The sequence below is a fragment of the Pristis pectinata genome, chromosome 25 (genome assembly GCF_009764475.1).
Source record: "Pristis pectinata isolate sPriPec2 chromosome 25, sPriPec2.1.pri, whole genome shotgun sequence".
In the NCBI taxonomy this organism is placed as follows: Eukaryota; Metazoa; Chordata; class Chondrichthyes; order Rhinopristiformes; family Pristidae; genus Pristis; species Pristis pectinata.
In genome coordinates, this window is record NC_067429.1 from 27551099 (window position 1) to 27569523 (window position 18425).

Below are 18425 nucleotides of genomic sequence, written 5' to 3' on the forward strand. Positions count from 1 at the left end.
AGTAGGAGCTCAAGGTGGTCAGTTCTGCAAAAGTGCAGTCGTCTGCACCAATGCAGTGGTTGATGTAGCAGAGAAAGAGTTAGGAGATGGTGCCAGACTAGGTTTGGAACAAGGACGGTTCCACATAGTCAATTAGCCAATGAAAAGACGGGCATAGCTAGGGCCCATGCAAATTCCCATGGCTATACCTTTTGATTTGTGGAAAATGAGAGGAATAAAAGGTGTTGTTGTTCAGGGTAAAAACAAGTCCTGCCAGACAGATGAGAGTGTTAGTAGAGGGAAACTGGTTGGATCTATGTTCCAGATGGGGGCCCAATACTAGTTTTGCAGGTTACGGTGGTGCATCTTTGGACTTAAATGTAGAACTATGATCATATGTAGATGATGCCAAAATTGGCAGTATGGTTGATGGTGAGAAAGGAAATTGTAGCCCACAGGAAAATATCGATGGACTGGTTAGATGGTCACCAAATGGCAGCTGATATTCAATCCAGGGAAGTGTAGGGTGACACATTTAGGAAGGTAAGGAAAAGGTACATATGGCAAACGTCAAGGTACTGAGAACTGTGGAAAAAGCAGGTATCTTGAGCGCACCTTTGCCATGGTAAGACAGAATACATTAGGGATGCTTGTCCTGATTGGCTGAAGCTTAGTACACAAGGGAAGAGAATTAGTACTTTGTAGAAGTTGATTTGTACGCCGTGCTCTAACTAGCACCCTATAGAAAGGATTACATTGGATGGGATGCAGAAGTAATGTACAAGAGTGTTGGTAGGCTGGAGAATTATATCTGTGAGGAGAGAGTGACTGGACTGGGGAGGCAAAACAAAAAAAAAAGGGAGGGATTGAGGTGTGTAAAATGGAGAGAAGGGGTGAATAGGAAGGACCCATTTTCCTTGGCAGAAAGGTCAGTAACTAGGGGACTTTGATTTTAAATGGTAAAAGAAACTGTAGCAGATGATGAGTCTTGGATCTTTTTAATCAAAATTGTTTTAGTATAATGTGTCACAACTAGTTGAATGGAATGTTAGTAAGTCTTGTTAATAATTTATTCCTTTGAAATAATCTGTTTAATGGAGGTTGATACAAATACTTACAAATGTAGTTCATTTAAAGTAATTTTAAACCTATTTATCTGCTGCATAAATGCAGCTGGACAGATTTCAACTCCATGTAGCTATAAGTGTTCCCAGTTAACCCATTCATATTTTACTCTAGTAAGGAAACTGTTGTGGCTCAACATTCATACACAATAAAAATTCATAATTTTAATGCCAAATAATCATTTCTAATTCTAGCATATGCCTAATGAAGTATTTTGCACACTGGACATGTCACTTTTAAAGTCCCTTGATAACTGAATTAGTTGTATAAGTCTGCAAGTTGACCTATTCATACCTTGAAAGTTGCAATGGCCAGCAAGTCTCTGGTCAGTACTGAGTATTGAGTTTAGCGGCACTACAGTTTGAATAAGGAGAGGAAAGTGATCCTGACTTGCATCTACTGTGCACTAATCCATTGGGAAAACTCACCAGTATTGATGCTCACTGTGCAAAGAACACAGGGAGCTGCTTTTTGTGGAATTACTCCCCAGCGGGCGACCATGCCTTCAGGAGGAGAGGGAACAGCAGAAAAGGTGATGAGGGAAAGTTATTAATTGCTATTTTTAAAAAAATTAAAATCAATGTTTTTCTTTCCAGCTTCTTGGCAGGTTTGATGATCGGGAACGAGCTAGAATCACCCAACATGTGAAGGGGAAGCCAGTTTGGATCGGCATTAAAAAACTGATGATGATCATTGAAATGTCGCTGCAGGTGAGTTTGAAAGTTCCCAGTGATTTCAATGGCTGTGAAGTCAAACTGCTGTTGTGTATGAGATTGTTTCATTGAGTGACTCAAGTGCCAGCAGTGACCATCTCCAACAAGAGGGAGCTGATACTTGATATTCATTGATATTATCATCACCAAGTCCCCTCCTGTCACCATCCTGGGACTATCATTGACGAGATGGACTGGCAGTATGCTGTGGCTATAAGAGCCAAGAGGAATTCTCCCAGTATGCTGCATCATCCTCGTGGCTTGCTTTCCCACATAATTTCTAATCAAGCTGACGACGATACAAGTTTGGTGGAATGGTCTGCGGGTACAGCTGGCAACCAGAAAAGCAATTGATATGTTAGTCTTTATTACAAAGCTGTTGAAGCATGAACAAAGACTTTTTCTGCATTTACTGAGATTACAGGTAGGTCACACCCTGAATGTTGTGTGACAATTGACCTGCTTCCAGATTTCCAAAGTGAACCTTTGGAATCCTCTACTCTGGAGGGCTGTGGAGAGTCATTCATTGAGTTTATCCAGAACAGTTTTCTGGATATTAAGGGAACCAAGGTATGTGAGGATAGTGCAGGAAAATGGTGCTGAGGTTGAAGATCAACCATGATCTTGATGGACAGGATGGAAGGGCCTGGTGGCCTATTCCTTCTAATTCTAATGTTGTGTCTCATTGTTTGGATTACCTGTGTCAAGAGTATTTTAGAATACACTCTATTTGCTTGGACAAATACAGCTCCAACAAGACTCTCAGCCTGATACCAACCACTTGATAAAAATCCAATCACTACCTTGTCCATGCACTCTCGCTGTACAGGTGCAACATACCTGTAGGGTATACAGTTTACAATGTGCACTGCAACAACTCACTGAGTATTCATTGAAAGAATCTCCCTTGATTTATACCACCCAGATTAGGGTGCTTGGAAGACTGATTTCAGGAAAGGTGAGGGCAGAAGACTCGAGGCCCAATTTGTTGATGGTGTATCCGTGTACATGGAGGCATTGGAATGCCAAGTGACCTCAATCTACACACTTTCTTTGTGTCGCAATCCATTCTTCTGCATGTATAGGGCCTGCAGGAATATTGAAAGGAATGTTGAAGTGTGTTACCTTTAGAGGGCTTCCCCTCACCCCCACCCACCTACCCACACACCACCACCTTGGTTCCTGCTGGTGAATCTGAAGTAGGTGCCTTTAATTTTCTATTGTTGATGATCTCCCTCCTCTTCCTTTGCTGCCTCCATTCTCGGCAATCATTCCAATATTGTTCTCTTCCGTGCCCCCCCCACATTGTCCCATCAACCCAACAAATTCCTTTGTCCCCAGTCACTTGTCTGAGACTACGCCCAACCCCACCTCTCCCCAGTCCTGTTCTCTCCTCCACACCCCACCCCACCTTCCTCATCCCTGATCATCTTTCCTCCAACTCACCTGCCACATTTATAGGAAGTGACAGGGGAAGGGAGTTTTCTACTGCAAGTGGCATCTTGTGGTTCCTGCACAAGTTGAGTATTAGACAGCCTACAGAAAGCCAAAACAACAGTCACCACAGGTCGTAATTTGAGTAGCAACATGTGCATGAGAGCACCATAACTAGCGCATTCCCCTCCCAAAGTCATTTGCTATTGCTGTCCATCCATTGCTGGGGGAAAATCCTGGAAATACATACCTATCACCACAATGGGGCTACCTTCATCACAAGGTTCATTTGGTGCAATCACACTGGGAGAATTGAGTAGTTTAGCTCTCCAAAGTAGGGGAGGGATGTAGTTCCTTTACAGCATGAATATACTAGATTGGTTTGGAAATGAAGGGCTTGTTCTATAAGGAGAGATTAAGATCAGCTTATACTCAAATGAATGAGAGATGATCTCTTGGAAATGCATGGTATAGTGAGAGGGCGTCTACAGCACTGGTAATTTTACATTGGGCTGGAGGATCTATAATGAACGGTTATACACACAGCGTAAGGGTTTGGCCATTCGACAGATGAAGACAAATTTATTTTCTGAAGATCCACAGCCCTGTGCATATCCTCTATCTTTGTAAACCTTGAGTATGTTTAATGCTCCAATCAATAGATTTCTGGATAGTAAAGAAATTACAGGTTATGGGGATCATTTGGGACTGTGGAAAAGGTACTAGAGTGGCCATGATCCTATTGATAAGCAAAGCACATTCCAGGAGGGAAATGGTCACTTGCTCCTATTTCCTATATTCTTAAAGACTATCCCTGGAATATCCTTGGAATGATTGCATGGTTACAGAATGGTATTTGATGTATGACTGTCCATTAAGTTGATGCAACTAATTAATGCGGGAAAAACTTGAGCCTCATCAAGTGTCACCTGTGGTATCACAAGGCAAGCACAAGCATCATCCTTATTGCATTTATTTTCACAGCCATAGCAACAAGAAAAAAAATGTAGGCTTGGAAGGAACAAAGAAAGGAGATGCCTTACCTGTTATGTCATTTCCTTCATCTTCTGAAGCAATCTATTTGGACAGGCTGCTCTATTCAGGATCATATCTCCTGTTCACTATGTAGTAATAATACATCTTACACATGTTAATGTGGGAGGGTGGTATGTTTGATCTTCTTTTCCTCTCTCAATTTTTCTGTCCTCGTCTTATCACTGCCAGAGTACCTTACTGGTATTTAACCTCTCTGCTCACCAGCTTATGTTAGCTCCCAATCCAGCAAAGCTCCAGAATTAACATTTCCCCCCCGATTTCCAGACTGCAGCCCCCCCCCCTCCATGACCCCATACCACCTTTTCTCTGCCATTGCACAAATCTCTGCAACTTTCCAAGGAAATGGCATTCTCCTACTTCTGGCTACCATGGAATCCCTTCATTAGAGACCGTGCCTTCAATCATAAGATTTCTTCCCCAACCAATTCTTATCTCTAGTTCTTTAAGACACTTCTGATAATTTAACTTTGTGATCAAGTTTTTGGTCACATGTCCTCATATCTTTTTATGTGGCTCAGTGTCGAATTTTGTTTAAAGCGTCTGTAATACTTTGCCACATTGAACGTGGATTCAAGATCGAGATGAATTTACCACAATAATTCTAATTCGCTCCAAACTTGAGCATGTGCATAATCGAGAGCAGGGTACAGATTAGGTGAGAATCCAAACATTTTTATTTTGTGTGTGCACTCAAATTGCTTGGAAAATAGTTACCATGGTTATTCAACTCCACACAGATCAAGGACTGAACTTGGGACCTCCTTGGTCCATGTAACTACTGCTCACTTAATGGATATTTTTTTTCCATAAGAATCAAAATAATTACTGCTAATATTTTAGACTTTGCTCTAATATTTTGACATCTTTTTAAAAAAAATAATAATATGTAGTTGGCAGCTTCTGTTCTGGAAAAGTGAGTTTTCCTCATCTCAAACAGACTTTTATATAGCACCTGTAAAGGTTCACCTGGTTGATTCTGGGAATGAGGGGGTTAGCCTATGAGGTGAGATTGAGACACTTGGAACTCAGAAGAATGAGAGGGAATCTTATAGAAACGTATAAAATTATGAAAGGGATAGATGAGATAGAGGCAGGGAAGTTGTTTCCACTGGCAGGTGAGACTAGAACTAGGGAACATAGCCTCAAGATTTGGAGTAGATTTAGGATGGAGGTGAGCAGGATCTGCTTTTCCCAGAGAGCAGTGAATCTGTGGCATTCTCTGCCCAGGGAAACAGTAGAGGCTACCTCATTAAATATATTTAAGACACAGTTAGATTTTTGCATAGTAGGGGAATTAAGGGTTATGGGGAAAAGGCAGACAGGTGGAACTGAGTCCACGGCCAGATAAGCCACGATCTTATTGAATGGTGGAGCAGGCTCGACGGGCCAGATGGCCGCATCCTGCTCCTATTTCTTATGTTCTAACTGCGGCTCTAAGATTCTTTACAATCTGACTGAGCTGAATTGTGTTTCTGGCAGTTTACTGAAGAAATGCCCCCTTTATCCTCTGAGCTAACAACTGGGAGCTGATACCTTATGTTGGCAAAGACCAGAAGGAATGAGTCGGTGGTTTTCAGTTTTATTTTTCACTTGTGCTCCACGTAAGCTACTCAGTATGTTCATCTTGTTATGTGGACTACTGGGGATTGGTTTCATTGAGCTGTCTCCCAACATTTAAGTTTATCCTTGATGGACTTGTAAACCCATATTTTGTGTGTGTGGGCTTAAAATCTGCCATTGGGCTACAAGGGCTATATCAGTATTGAAAGGCTGGGTGCTGGTCTACAGGAAGCCATCTTAATACAAGAGCATGTTACAAATCACATTGCACTTGCGAATGTGTAAATGAACTTTTTTCTCTAATTGGGTTCACTTTTATAATGTTTCTACCTGTACTTGGGTATTTGTCTTTTGTAATATTTGTAGATTATCCAGTTCCAACAGGATGACTGCAGCAACCTCCTCTGGAGCTTCAGGGTAGAATTCGTAATCTTGCCTGATTGCATGTGAGGAAAGTTCCACTCTGCGTGTTGGATTACTCCTTTTGTTTTTATTTGAGACAAGGGCACTCAACCATCTATCTGGTGTTGTGTCCTGAATGCTTATTCTGAGGCTTTTCCAAGTCCACAGCTATCTCTCTAGTCTTGGTTCTCATCGCCATTCCCAATATTTCTGCTATGTTCATTCTTCTGGGGTACTACGGTTTATTGGAGTAAAGTTCCATGGTCAACAGCACTCCCCCTCTACACCCCATGTCTGTTTGGCACTTCATTCAAGTGACCATTCCTGTGCTACATGTTTAAGCAGTGAATGATTGTATGTTTTTGGTTGTTCCAGAGGCACTACAACCAAGCCTGCAGGAGAGTGAAATGAAAGAACAAATAGGACCAGGTTATTTAGTGTCACATTCCCCCAGTACGTCAAGTTTTTAAGCTGTATGAGATTTTGAAAACTCCAGCTCTTTTCCATCTCTATAGGATTTATTCAACATTTTGATTATGAACACACCCTTTTGTGTGAATGTATTTTGGTTAGTCATTCTTATACTAAACTAATTGTGCAGATGGGTCTCATACCTATCCTAGGCATGAAATACTTTGTTAGTACATGAATACATAACCTTTTGAACAAATCTGACTATAGTGCTAATAGTTTACTTCCATTCTCCTATTCAGTAACATTCCCAAGTTCCCTCTGCAGCAACACAAACAAAATGCTGGAGGAGCTCAGCAGGCCAGGCAATTTTTCTGCCATGTTCTGCGGATACTACATTTTGTTGGAGTAAAGTTCCATGGACAACAGAACTCTCAAGTTCCCTCTGCCTCTTTCTTTTTCCTGTCCTGCAAGGTTATAGACACATTTTATACTCTCAGAATGGACAGTCAAGTTACCATCATTGGATTTGTGTGTACAAATAATTTACAAGCAATTAACACACAATCTCTGCAAAATCCCTGAAATTCAGTGGCAGGATAATTGAACAAACATCAATGTCCTAATCCAGTCCAACATTCCCAGCACTGGGGCCCTAGTTACCTCAGTCAACTCCATTGGCCAGGTCGAAGACATGAGATTCTGCAGATGCTGGAATCTGGAGAAACACACACAAAATGCTGGAGGAACCCCTGCTCTCATGGCCTGCCCTCATCTATTCCCCACCTTCCCTTTATTCCGTGGTCTACTGTCCTGTCCTACCGGATTCCTCCTCCTCCAGCCCTTCGCCTCCACCTAACACCTCTTAGCTTCTTACATCACTGCCATTCATTCCCCCCACCCCTCCTCCACCCACCTACCTTCCCCCCCTCACCTGGACTTGCCTATCACTTGCCAGTTTGTGCTCCTCCCCCTCCCCCTACCTTTTTATTCTGGCTTCTGCCCTCTTCCTTTCCAGTCCTGATGAAGGGTCTCGACCTGAAACATCAACTGTTTATTTCCCTCCATAGACGCTGCCTGACCTGCTGAGTTCCTCCAGCATTTTGTGTGTGTTGCCCCATTGGGCAGGTCACATTATTCACGTGCCGGACTCCTGAAGCAGGCACTCTTTATGGAGCTGTGACAGAGGAAGAGATTACCAGGCAGACAGGAAAAGATTCAAGGATGTCCTTAAAGCTTCCATGAAAATGTGTAACATCCCACTGATACCTTAGGAACGTCTGAAGGAGGAGCATTTGGTATGGCACTGATGACTTCAGATTCATTAATGGGGAGCACAGAGGTCCTGTGGAGGTTACAGGAGGACTGGCCAGCTGCTTCATCAGGCATTGCCTTCTCCGTCTGTAGAAGAGCTTGTGGTTTCCACATTTGCTTCATCAGCACCTCGGTTCTCAGAATTGGAGTGGAAGTAGATCACCCTCGATCCTGAGGAACTAGCTAAGAAAGAGGTCTCCATTGTGTATCCAAGCTAAGTAGGCCAAGGTAAACTGGCACCTGTTGGCCCACCTGAGCAGGGAAGTGTGGTCCATACAGGTCACACTGTTCAGGGGAAAAAAGTGAAGAACCAAATGCAAAAATATGGAATCCTTCTGATTTGCCAAAGATGCAGGGCATTGACATTGCATTTAGGATTGACACTGAACCGTCTTTTATTTATCCTTACCTCAATTTCCACATGCAGAAATTTTCTTGGAGAGTGCAATGCATTTATTTTTGGGTGTATAGTCTCTAAATTTTTGAAGAATGAATAAATATACAAAATTGAAGCTTGACTAAGGTCAGTACATCTCCTCTGGCTAAGGTGCTCAGAACCACACTCTCAGGACTGAGATGAGAGGGAAAAAATCTTCATCCAGAGAGTTATGAGTCTTTAGGATTCTATGCCCATAGGGTTGTGGAGGCTTCATCATTAGCTCACAAGACTAAGATCAATAGATTGTTGGATTTTAAGGGAATCAAAGCAAATGGGGTAAGTACAGGAAAGTGTCATTGAGGTCAAAGATCAGTTTTGGTTTAATTGAATGATGAAGCAGAGCTAAATGGTCTCCTCCTCCTATCTCGTATCTTATTAATGGAGAGAGTACATAATGCTCTTCTGCTAGATTGGTGTCTTTGTACATGAAACAAAGTTGGTATGCAGTTACAGCAAGTAATTAGAAAAAGTAAGTAGAATGTTGGCCTTTATTGCAAGAGTTATTGAGTGCAGCAGTTGCTTTAACTATATTGGGTGTTAGTGAGACCACATCTAGAGTACTGCATACAGTTTTGGTCTATTTATTTCAGAGGGATGCCCTTGCATTGGAGGCACTTCAGAGAAGGTTCATAAGGTTGATTCAAGGGGCCAAATGGGCTCCTATGTTGTCTGGAAAATCTGGAATCTGATCTACCCATTAGTGCAACCTGTGCCTTAACTCTATACAGCAAACTTTGCTCTGTATCCCCTGGTGCCTTTGGTTAGGGATTTGTCAATTTCATAAATAGAATCTTCAACTACCATTTCTGGAGGAGGCTATCTATTACCCCACTATGAATAGAAGATTTAGTTGTACAAAGAAGCTTAATAAATGCTTAACATATATAAAAGAGTGTTTTGTGTCAATAACCTTTTGTCAGCACTCAAAAACAAAAAGTTAAAGGCATGTTTTAAGTTGCAGAGAAGGGAGGGGTGGCAAGATCAAAGGGAGTGTGACCAAGAGAAAATGGATAACACAGATTGATGTTGAATGGGAGAGCCACAAACAAAGGAACATACCTGCAAAATAAGGGGCGAACCACTTAAAACTGAAGTGCATAGAAATATCTTCTCTGAGGGTAGTGAATCTCTGGAATTCTCTTCCCCACCCAAGGATGGTGGAGGCCAGATCATTCCATATAACTCAGGTCAAGATGGATAAATATTTGAAAGACCGAGAAATTGAGTGCCATGGGGAATGAGCACAGAAGAAGAGCTGAGTCCAGTGTAGATCAGCCATGAATGGTGGGGCAGGCTTGAAGGGTCTGGTGACCTACTTCTGCTTCTATTTTCTTATGTTCTTGTGAGAGAGGGTCAGCCCCTCACCTTGCCTTGCGTGGAGGATGGCCTTTTCCTTGGCATGCCCTGCGCAATGTAAATCAGGGCTGGATCTGAGGAGGTCGTGGGAGGGAGAGGTTGGAGTATTGAGCCAGTAGCTGGAGGTTGTGTCGAGGTAAGCGTCAGCTATAGGGCTCAGTGGGCAGAGGGAAGGCAGAAGGTGCAGCAGTCAGTCAGGGTGGTGGTCGTTGTGGTGAGGATTGTAGTTGGGTGTTGGAGGGTGCAGTTGCTGAGAAGCAGGGTGCAATTTTCAGCCTAGGTGGGAGCCAGAGTTGTGATTGATGTTGGGTTTGATGGTCATTGGGTTGTGAGCTATGACTGGCATCCAGACATGAAGAGGATACACATGGTCGGATTTCTCTCTGCATTCCGTGTCAAATGAGAGGAGTGGATGGGAATGTGAGAGAATAGATTACAGAGAAAATTAGTTGGGTATGGGATTGCTCTTTGTGCTGGCAGATGTAGTATGAGAGCACATGGCTGTCACGTGACTGTAACAACACTGACCCCGCTGGTCGGAGGACAGCATTGCTCTTTGGATTGGAAGTGACACCACTGTCAATCAAGGTGTGGCTCCACCCCACCCATCAGGTGTAGGCATAGGGATTGGCTTTGGAGAGGCACCTTTGTCCCTGAACCTGCCTGACCATTGGCCGTGGCAGGCACCTTTGTCCTTGACCTCCAAACCATTGGCCTGTCTAAATCACCTGGCTAGGCTCCACCCAGCCCCCTAGCACTATAAAAAAAATGTTGCAATCCCCTGGTCTTGCGCTCTTGACTGCCCCAGGAGTAGTGAGACAACGCTGCAGAGACCACTGGTAAGAGTGGGCATCACCATGTGGTTTGGGAGCGTCTTAGTCAGATTCCAGGGAGTGTTAGGGCCAATGCTTGTTGGGTCAAGGTATTCAGGCATTGAAGTGTTTATCCCTTAATAAGCTGTACCTTGTTTATTGTGTGTGTGTGTGTATCTCATCCTTGTTGCAATCCGCCCCCACGTCCGCGGTCTCCTGCGTGTGCGTGAGTGTGCATCTGTTCCTATTCATTCTGTCCCCGCGTTTGCCTTTGTGATTAAACTACTTTTTAAATTACAAAGACTGTCCAGAGTTCCTCTACCTTCAGGATTCCAAAAGAACCGTTTCGCACAACAGCAGAGAGGTGATGTGCTGAAATGGCTCCTTCAATGTTGGTCATTTGGAAATATGAGCTTAGTCCCCAATTTACTTTCTTTTCATAGAAATTGATTCATGCAGCACATCCAATTTCTGATCACATATCTGCAAATTACTTTATTTCTGCACTTGTCAGCAGTTGTTTCTCTTGTTTTGCGATGACGAAACACTTTGGCCTCAGTACCATCTAGTTTTTAGTCATTTTCATCGACCTGTGCAGAGCAACAATTGTTGACATCACCAACAGTGCAACAGAGACAAACTGCATAAAGGCAGTAAGTAAAACTTAAATTTTCAGAACCTTGGCAGCTGCAGTCATGGGTAAAGCTAAATACAACTGGATTTCCCTTTAGACTCTCAACGGGGAACAACTATGTAATATTACATTGGGTTTTCGACAGAGAAGCTGGTCAGTTAGCCCAGCTGGACTTGACATATCTGTCATTTCCTTTTTGCTCCATAAATGCATCAAGTTATGAATTAAGGATCAATTTACACAAATCAATTTGTTCTGCAAATCTGTGCACCTCTATTTTTCTCTTATTTGCCCCATTTGCTCTCCTTGCACCAAGCAGGATCAAAGCCTAAAGTATGACTGTTCAACCTTTTAGGGTTCTTTCCATCTTGTTGTGTATAGAATGTCGCAGCACAGAATGTGACCATTCAGCCCAACTGATTCATTCCAGTCCTTGTGTTCCACACAAGCTTCCTCCCACTGCTTCATCCAAACCTATCACTGAAAGAAGAGTATATCCTTTGTGATCAGAGGACTTCCCCGGAGAACATATTGTTTATTGCTTGAGGAACTGAGTACAGTAGTAGGGTGGTTTTGCCTCAGTTATATAGGGGATTTGGGAATACTATTGGATGCTTATGTAAGGATGTTAATGTATGGAAAGCAGTTCAGAGAAGGTTTGCCAGACTATTAACTGGAATGGGTAGGTTGTTTAATGAGGAAGGGTTGGTCAGGTTAAGTTTGTATTAGCTAGACTTCAGAGGATTGAACAGGGATTTCATTGAAACATACAAGATCCTGAGGAGTGTTGACAGGATGACTGTAGAAAGGATGTTTTCTCAGATATCACTATTTAAAAATAAGGGTTGGCCCATTTAAGACAGATGAGGCAGAGTTATTTTTTGAGTCTTGAGTCTTTGGAACTCCCTTCCTCAAAGGGCAATAGAAGCAGAGTCTTTGAATATTCTTAAGGCAAAGGTGGATAGGTTCTTGAAGGCCAGGGGGTGAAAGGTTACTGCTGGTAGGTGTGAAGATCAGCTGTGATCTTATTGAACAGTGGATCAGGCTTGAGGGGTCAAGTGGCCTAGGCCTTTTAATTTGCATGACTCTGTCTGCACCGCACCAGTCTAAATTTCTTATAAATTGATTGCATAAAACAGGTGTTAAATGAAATCCTGGCTCTGCCTGCATTCACTCATTCCCTGCATTCAATTTTTCACCAACCAGTTTTCAACCTCCTTCCCACCAGTCGTGCTTGAAGTGAGATTAATCTTCAATTAAAATGATGACTTGCCTGGTGACTTGGAAGGGTGGCAGAGTAATTGTTCTGCTGCTTTGATACTATGATATATATGATACTACACTATGATACTTTGATACATCAAGCAGATGAGGTCCAGTTGCTGTAATTGGCCACAGAGCTCAGAGTGGCACTTTGCACGTCTTTAGCCACATACCAGGTTCAGTGAGGGACTGGTGCTTCCCAACCTGAGCAGTGCTTTGTCTCAAAAGTATTTTCTTTGGTGAGGGGTGGCACAGAATTGAAGATTGAAGGGGCAGGGAAGGAAGTAAATAACTTCAGGTTTTAATAGTTGTTGGCTATTACTTTGAATCATCAGTATGCAAAATTATAGTAGTTCTGGGTTTTGGCCATTTCTCTGCAATGGGGAACATACTAAATTCATACACTCCTTATTAAAATCGATTGCCTTTAATCTGCAACCTTCCTGCTTTTACCAATAAGTATATGGAAATGGAGTAGGAAAGGATTGGTTAACAGGGTAGGATTGTATAGTGGTGGGGAATCAAGAAACAGCCATAAGCTTTGAGGGTAGGTATCTATATCACCTTTAATTGAGACTCAGGTATGTATTAAGATTAATTGTGGTTATGTAGATTCCTGTTTGCTCCTTCCATCTTTGTTCTAACTTGCACACTAACGAGGACCTGTAGTGACAAGATATCTCCCCAGGGAATAAAGCCATTTATCTAGATTACTTTTTTTTGGATTTTAATTCCATAGCTGAGGGCTAGGAGCAGAGTTAGTGCACATTGTAAGAAATACTTCACAGGGCAAGGGCCTACAAGTACTGACTGCTACTGGGTTCCTGCCCAGTCCAATAAAATATGTCTGGAAATTCATGACAGACTGAACTGTTTAAATAGTTCTGATTTTTGTAGGTTTAAGTTTTGCAGAAACATTTAACCCATATGTTAATAATTAGTGATGTCCCATCTGACACTAGAGTGATGGAGAAGAGGCAGAGTAGCTGTATCCAGTTGATAGAAATGTGGTATCAGTAATGTCTTCCGTTAGAGCCTATTTATTTGAATGAACTCATTTATGTTCCACGTGAACCTCCCTCTATCCTGCCCTCATAGATGTATGGTATTTTCTTCTCCCTCATGCTTACATCTATCTCCCCTTAAACATGTTCATGCAATTTAATGAAGTAAAATATCTTGCTCACTGTGCATACTGCTTGCTACTTAGTTATATGGCAACTCCTCAGTTATGGGGACCTGTTCTAGACTGACTCTGGCGCCAATAAGAGAACCAAGGTTTTTGTATGCTTTTACCATAAATAGGACATTCCCAACAGGCCAAGGAATGCACAATGTAATGCAATCGAGCCTGATCACCCTTTACCTGGATTTCATGTAGATTCTTTTGATAGGATAGCTGTCGGGAGTGGGAACCCTGAAAACTACTTTTGGAGGAATGAAATCCAGTTGTAGGCATCTTGTCATGTCATCTTATTCAACAGTGGTCAAAACTCTAATCTGCAACTTGTCAGATGTTTATAGAGTAGTACCATTCTAGACACACCATGTGTCAACTAAACTTTTAAAGAACTAATTTTCTCTCAAGTGCACACCTGGAAGAGAGAGATGCTGGGACCGGAAGCTTGTATTAAAGTATTGGCAATGCTTTTTGGTTGGTGCATAACTAGAAATTTGAGCATTTAGCCATTTCAAGCAGGACCTGCTCATCACTTCTGACAAAGGCTCTTCGACCTGAAACATTAACTCTGATTCTCTTTCCATAGATGCTGCCTGACCTGCTGAGTGTTCCTGGCATTTTATTGCTCATTTTTCTTGTGCTGAATTTGTTTCATTGTATTAGGCTCTTGGCTTATTTTTTCATATTAGTGTTTATATTATTTTGTATTTATAGTGGATCTTTGAGAATAAAATAATTGGGTCATCAACCTGAAATGTTAACTCTGTTTTTCCCCCTGTAATCTGCTGAATATTTCCATCATTTTCTGTTTTTATTTTATAATCATCCCAAGGTGATTCACATGAAAATTGACTTGAGCTTAGAAGGGAGGGATTAGGAGAAACTGTTAAATATCTGGTGAAATAAATGAAAGGATTCAAAAAAGCCAAGAGGTGCATAAAGGTTTGAAAGAGATCATTGCAGATGGTAGGATTCTGGTGACTAATGTCTTTGCAAGCAATGGGAGGTTTGTGATTCAGGTCAGTTCGAGGAATGGTGAGTTCAGGAGGATATTCTGGACTGAAGATTGTAAGTATAGGCTTCAATAAGCCCATGGATGAATTTAATGAGCAGTTTTAATTTAATGGATTTGGGAACAGGGGAACAACATCAGTTTGAAGACGTGCACTAAGCAAAATCATCATGGTCATGATCTTGATACCTGTTCAGTTATGTAACTTTATGGTGCAACAAAGCAAGTTGTAAGCAGTAATTGTGAGGAAGGCCCAATTGTGAACTGTGACAGATTCTATTGTTCAGTGGGAATTAGCAGAATTGTTTACTGTGATGCATACTTGACACAGTGCAGTGATGCAAATACAACTGTAAGTAATGTATCTTTTTTATTCTGTACACTGAAGTTGATTTCAGGTAGAGGGTAACCTATAGTCAGTTAGGTCGTATTACAAGGCTGGGATTTAATGTTTATTAGGCAGAAAGTGTTTTTTTTTGCTGGTGGCTATAACTGTCACTCTGGAATGCTCTTTTCCATTAGCTGAAAGCATCAAAATCTGAAGTAAGACTTGTGACAAAGGTGCCAGAATGAAGAGCAAATATAGTACTGGTCTGCAAAAATATAATTTTTAGGACTCAATGATATAAAACAAAAACTAGCAGCAAACTGCTAGATCCATTTTTCATAATTTAATTAGAAGCTTTATTGTTGTGAGTGGATATTCTGGCATCATAAAGTGGGATTTTTACTCTTTGGGAGCTAATTGGAGATGAAGGGGGAAAAGACAAATTAAATTTATTTACTAATCTTTGTCTTGGTATGTCCTTTTGTATCCAACCTTGCAATCTGCTGGGGTAGTCAACTGTTGGTTCTAATCAGATTTATTGCTTGTACAAAGTAGTTATAATTCACAAAGTTATTTGTAACTAAACCATGTTTGGCTATATAATGGACTAACTAAGTGATGAACGAGAAATGAGCTTTTTGCATTTTTCAGATGTGGTGGGTTTACGGATCTCCTGTCATTACAGATCTCTTCACTAGAAAATGGTCATTTTTTTTAACATTTTAATGTAATACGTTTATCAGGAGCCATGATGCATTCTTTCCACCAATAAAACTATATTTGATATCTTTAGCAGTGATAACGGGCAGTGAGGTGGACTCTGGTGTTCTGTGCCTCTGTGTGAGGCAGAGGGAATGTACAGGCCTTGGATTGTTACCCAAGATTGGTACCCACCTTGGGTATATCATATCATTGAGGCTTTGGCATATTAGCTGCATATCTCCTGGATCAATAATCCAACTGAAAATATTTACTTATGATTTCTTAGTTGAAATAAGTAAGTGGAGGTCTTGCTGGTTTCAAGAAGCTCTTTTGAATCCATCACCTTCTTATAAATAAATAACAGGTTTCTCAAGCTATAGCTGTGCCATCTCCCACCTGACCCAGTGTCCCAGACTGATTAGAAGACCATGTTCATTCCTAGGATTTCATTCTGAAAGCCTGACTCACCATTATCTGCCCAATAAATTACCCCCAAACAATCTCGCTGATCCTCGCATCGCTCCTTGATCATCTACCCTGCCAACTCTCCTCATGTCCTCTCAGAACTGTCCACCCCTCAGCTGTTCTGTCTGATTCCCTTGCCATGGTCTAACTCCACCCTGCAGTAAGTAAAACATCTTTTCCCCTTGTATGCATTAACTGGGCTAATGCTTAGGTTATGTGGAGACGATACAGTATATTATTTGTGCACCTGCCATTTGAGATCCTGAGTGGACATAAACATTCAATTCAGTCTTATCTCCACTGAAGCAGAAATTTGACAAACTGCCTTAATGGTGCTGAATGCTCCCCGTCTGCTATTCCTCTCTTTGTTACATTTGAAGAGATCGTCTATTACCAAAGTAAAGCTGACTAACCATCTAGTAAAAGAGAGCCAAAATCTTTTTCTACCTGCCCACTTTCCCCTTTGGAGAGCTGCCATACACATATACATCCAACAATAAAGATCTACAATGAGACCCCAGAAAATGAGGGCCACATCCCATACCTCAAGAGCCACCTCTCAGCTAAAGAAGATATCAGTAATGAAATTTGCCATCACCTTCAGAGCACCAGAACAGTCTTCCTTCATCTGAGGAAATGAGCATTTGAAGAAGACTACCTCAAACTCAGCAAAAAACTAGTGGTCCACTGGGTAGCAGTGATCACTGTTGTTGTCTGCCACCCCCCCCCCCAGTTTCCTACATTTCAGAGGTAGGGACTATCTACAACAGGCACTACAAAACACTGGAAAGGTATTATCAATGTGAAATCTCAGATGCAATTGGCAAGGAAAGTGAAGCAATTTCTCCCAGGCCAACACCCCCAGCACTGACGTCCAAATTATACTTGGTCTGTTCTAATGGACAGGCCATGTTGTTTGCCTGACTAATACCATCTATTCAAAATCGACAAACTGTTCTCAGCTCAGTCATGATAAGGGGTTATCAGGTGGACAGAATTATTCTTAGTAGGTGGACAAAGGAGAAGATTCAAGGTTGTTCTCAAAGTCTCCTTGGAAAAAGTGTATAATCCCCCTTCTTGATTTTGCCACCAAACTGGAATAACCTTGCATCTATGCACATTTATACTGTGTCTGCCCACTCCCTCAACCTGTCCAATTCATGCTGGAGCTGCTCTGCATCCTACTCATAGCTCCCACTCCCACCCCCACCCAACTTTGTGTTGTCTGCAAACTTGGAGATTTCTCACTTAATCTCATTATTTAAATCATTGATGTGTATTGTGAATAGTTGGGTTCTAAGCACTGAATGCTCTGGTGCACCAGTAGTCACTGCTTAGCTCTCGGAAAAATACCTGTTTATTTCTACTCTTTATTTCTTGACAACCCTCCAGTTCTTAGTACATGTCAGTACCTTACTTCCAATCTCAAGTGTTCTAATTTTACACACTAATCTCTTATGTGGGACCTTATCAAAATAAGTCCAACTACACAACATCCACTGGTTCCCCCTCATCTATCCTGCTGGCAACATTCTCAAATTTCCAGACGTGTTAGCAAACATGATTTCCCCTTTGTAAATCCATGTTGACTTTTCTCTAAGCTCTCTGATATTGCATCTTTTATCGAGCAGTTTCTCTGCCACCAATATCAGTCTATAATTCTGTTTTCTCATTTTTTTTCAAATACTGGGCTTATGTTAGCAACTCTCCAATCCATTGGAACTGTTCCAGAGTCTATAGAACTTTGGAAGATGACCAGCAGTGCGTCTGTTATTTATGAAGCCACTTAAATCCTCTGGGATGTAAACTATCAGGCCCTGGGGACTTATTGACCTTCATTCCCATCAATTTTCCTAATGCCATTTTCCACCTCATACATATTTCCTTCAGTTCCTCCCTCTCATTAGACCTCTGGTTCTCCAGTGTTTCGGAGAGATTATTTGTGCCCTCCTATGTAAAGACAAATCCAGAATATATCTTTATTTGTTCCCTAGTATAAATTCCCTGATTCTGGCTGTAAGGGAGCTTTGTTTGCCTTCACTGATCTTTCTCTTTTCAAGCTTTTACAGTCAGCTTTAATATTCTCTGCAAACTTATTCTTGTATTCAATTTTTCTTTTCTCAGTAAATCCATTTGTCATCCTCTTGAGAATTCTAAACTGCTTCCAAACCTTGGGTTTGATATTTATTCTGGTCATTTTATCTTTCTCCTCCGTGGATCTTATTCTCTTCCTAATTTCT

General features: G+C 41.6%; 1 protein-coding gene across 1 annotated transcript in view; it reads left to right on the forward strand.

Moving 5' to 3' along the window:
• LOC127582931 (vesicle-fusing ATPase) overlaps positions 1–18425 on the forward strand; it is a 220155-nt gene that overhangs the window by 191040 nt on the left and 10690 nt on the right. Inside the window, exon 19 of the mRNA XM_052038589.1 lies at positions 1701–1814. Coding sequence (XP_051894549.1) covers positions 1701–1814 — 114 coding nt within the window. The remainder of the gene's footprint in view (positions 1–1700; positions 1815–18425) is intronic.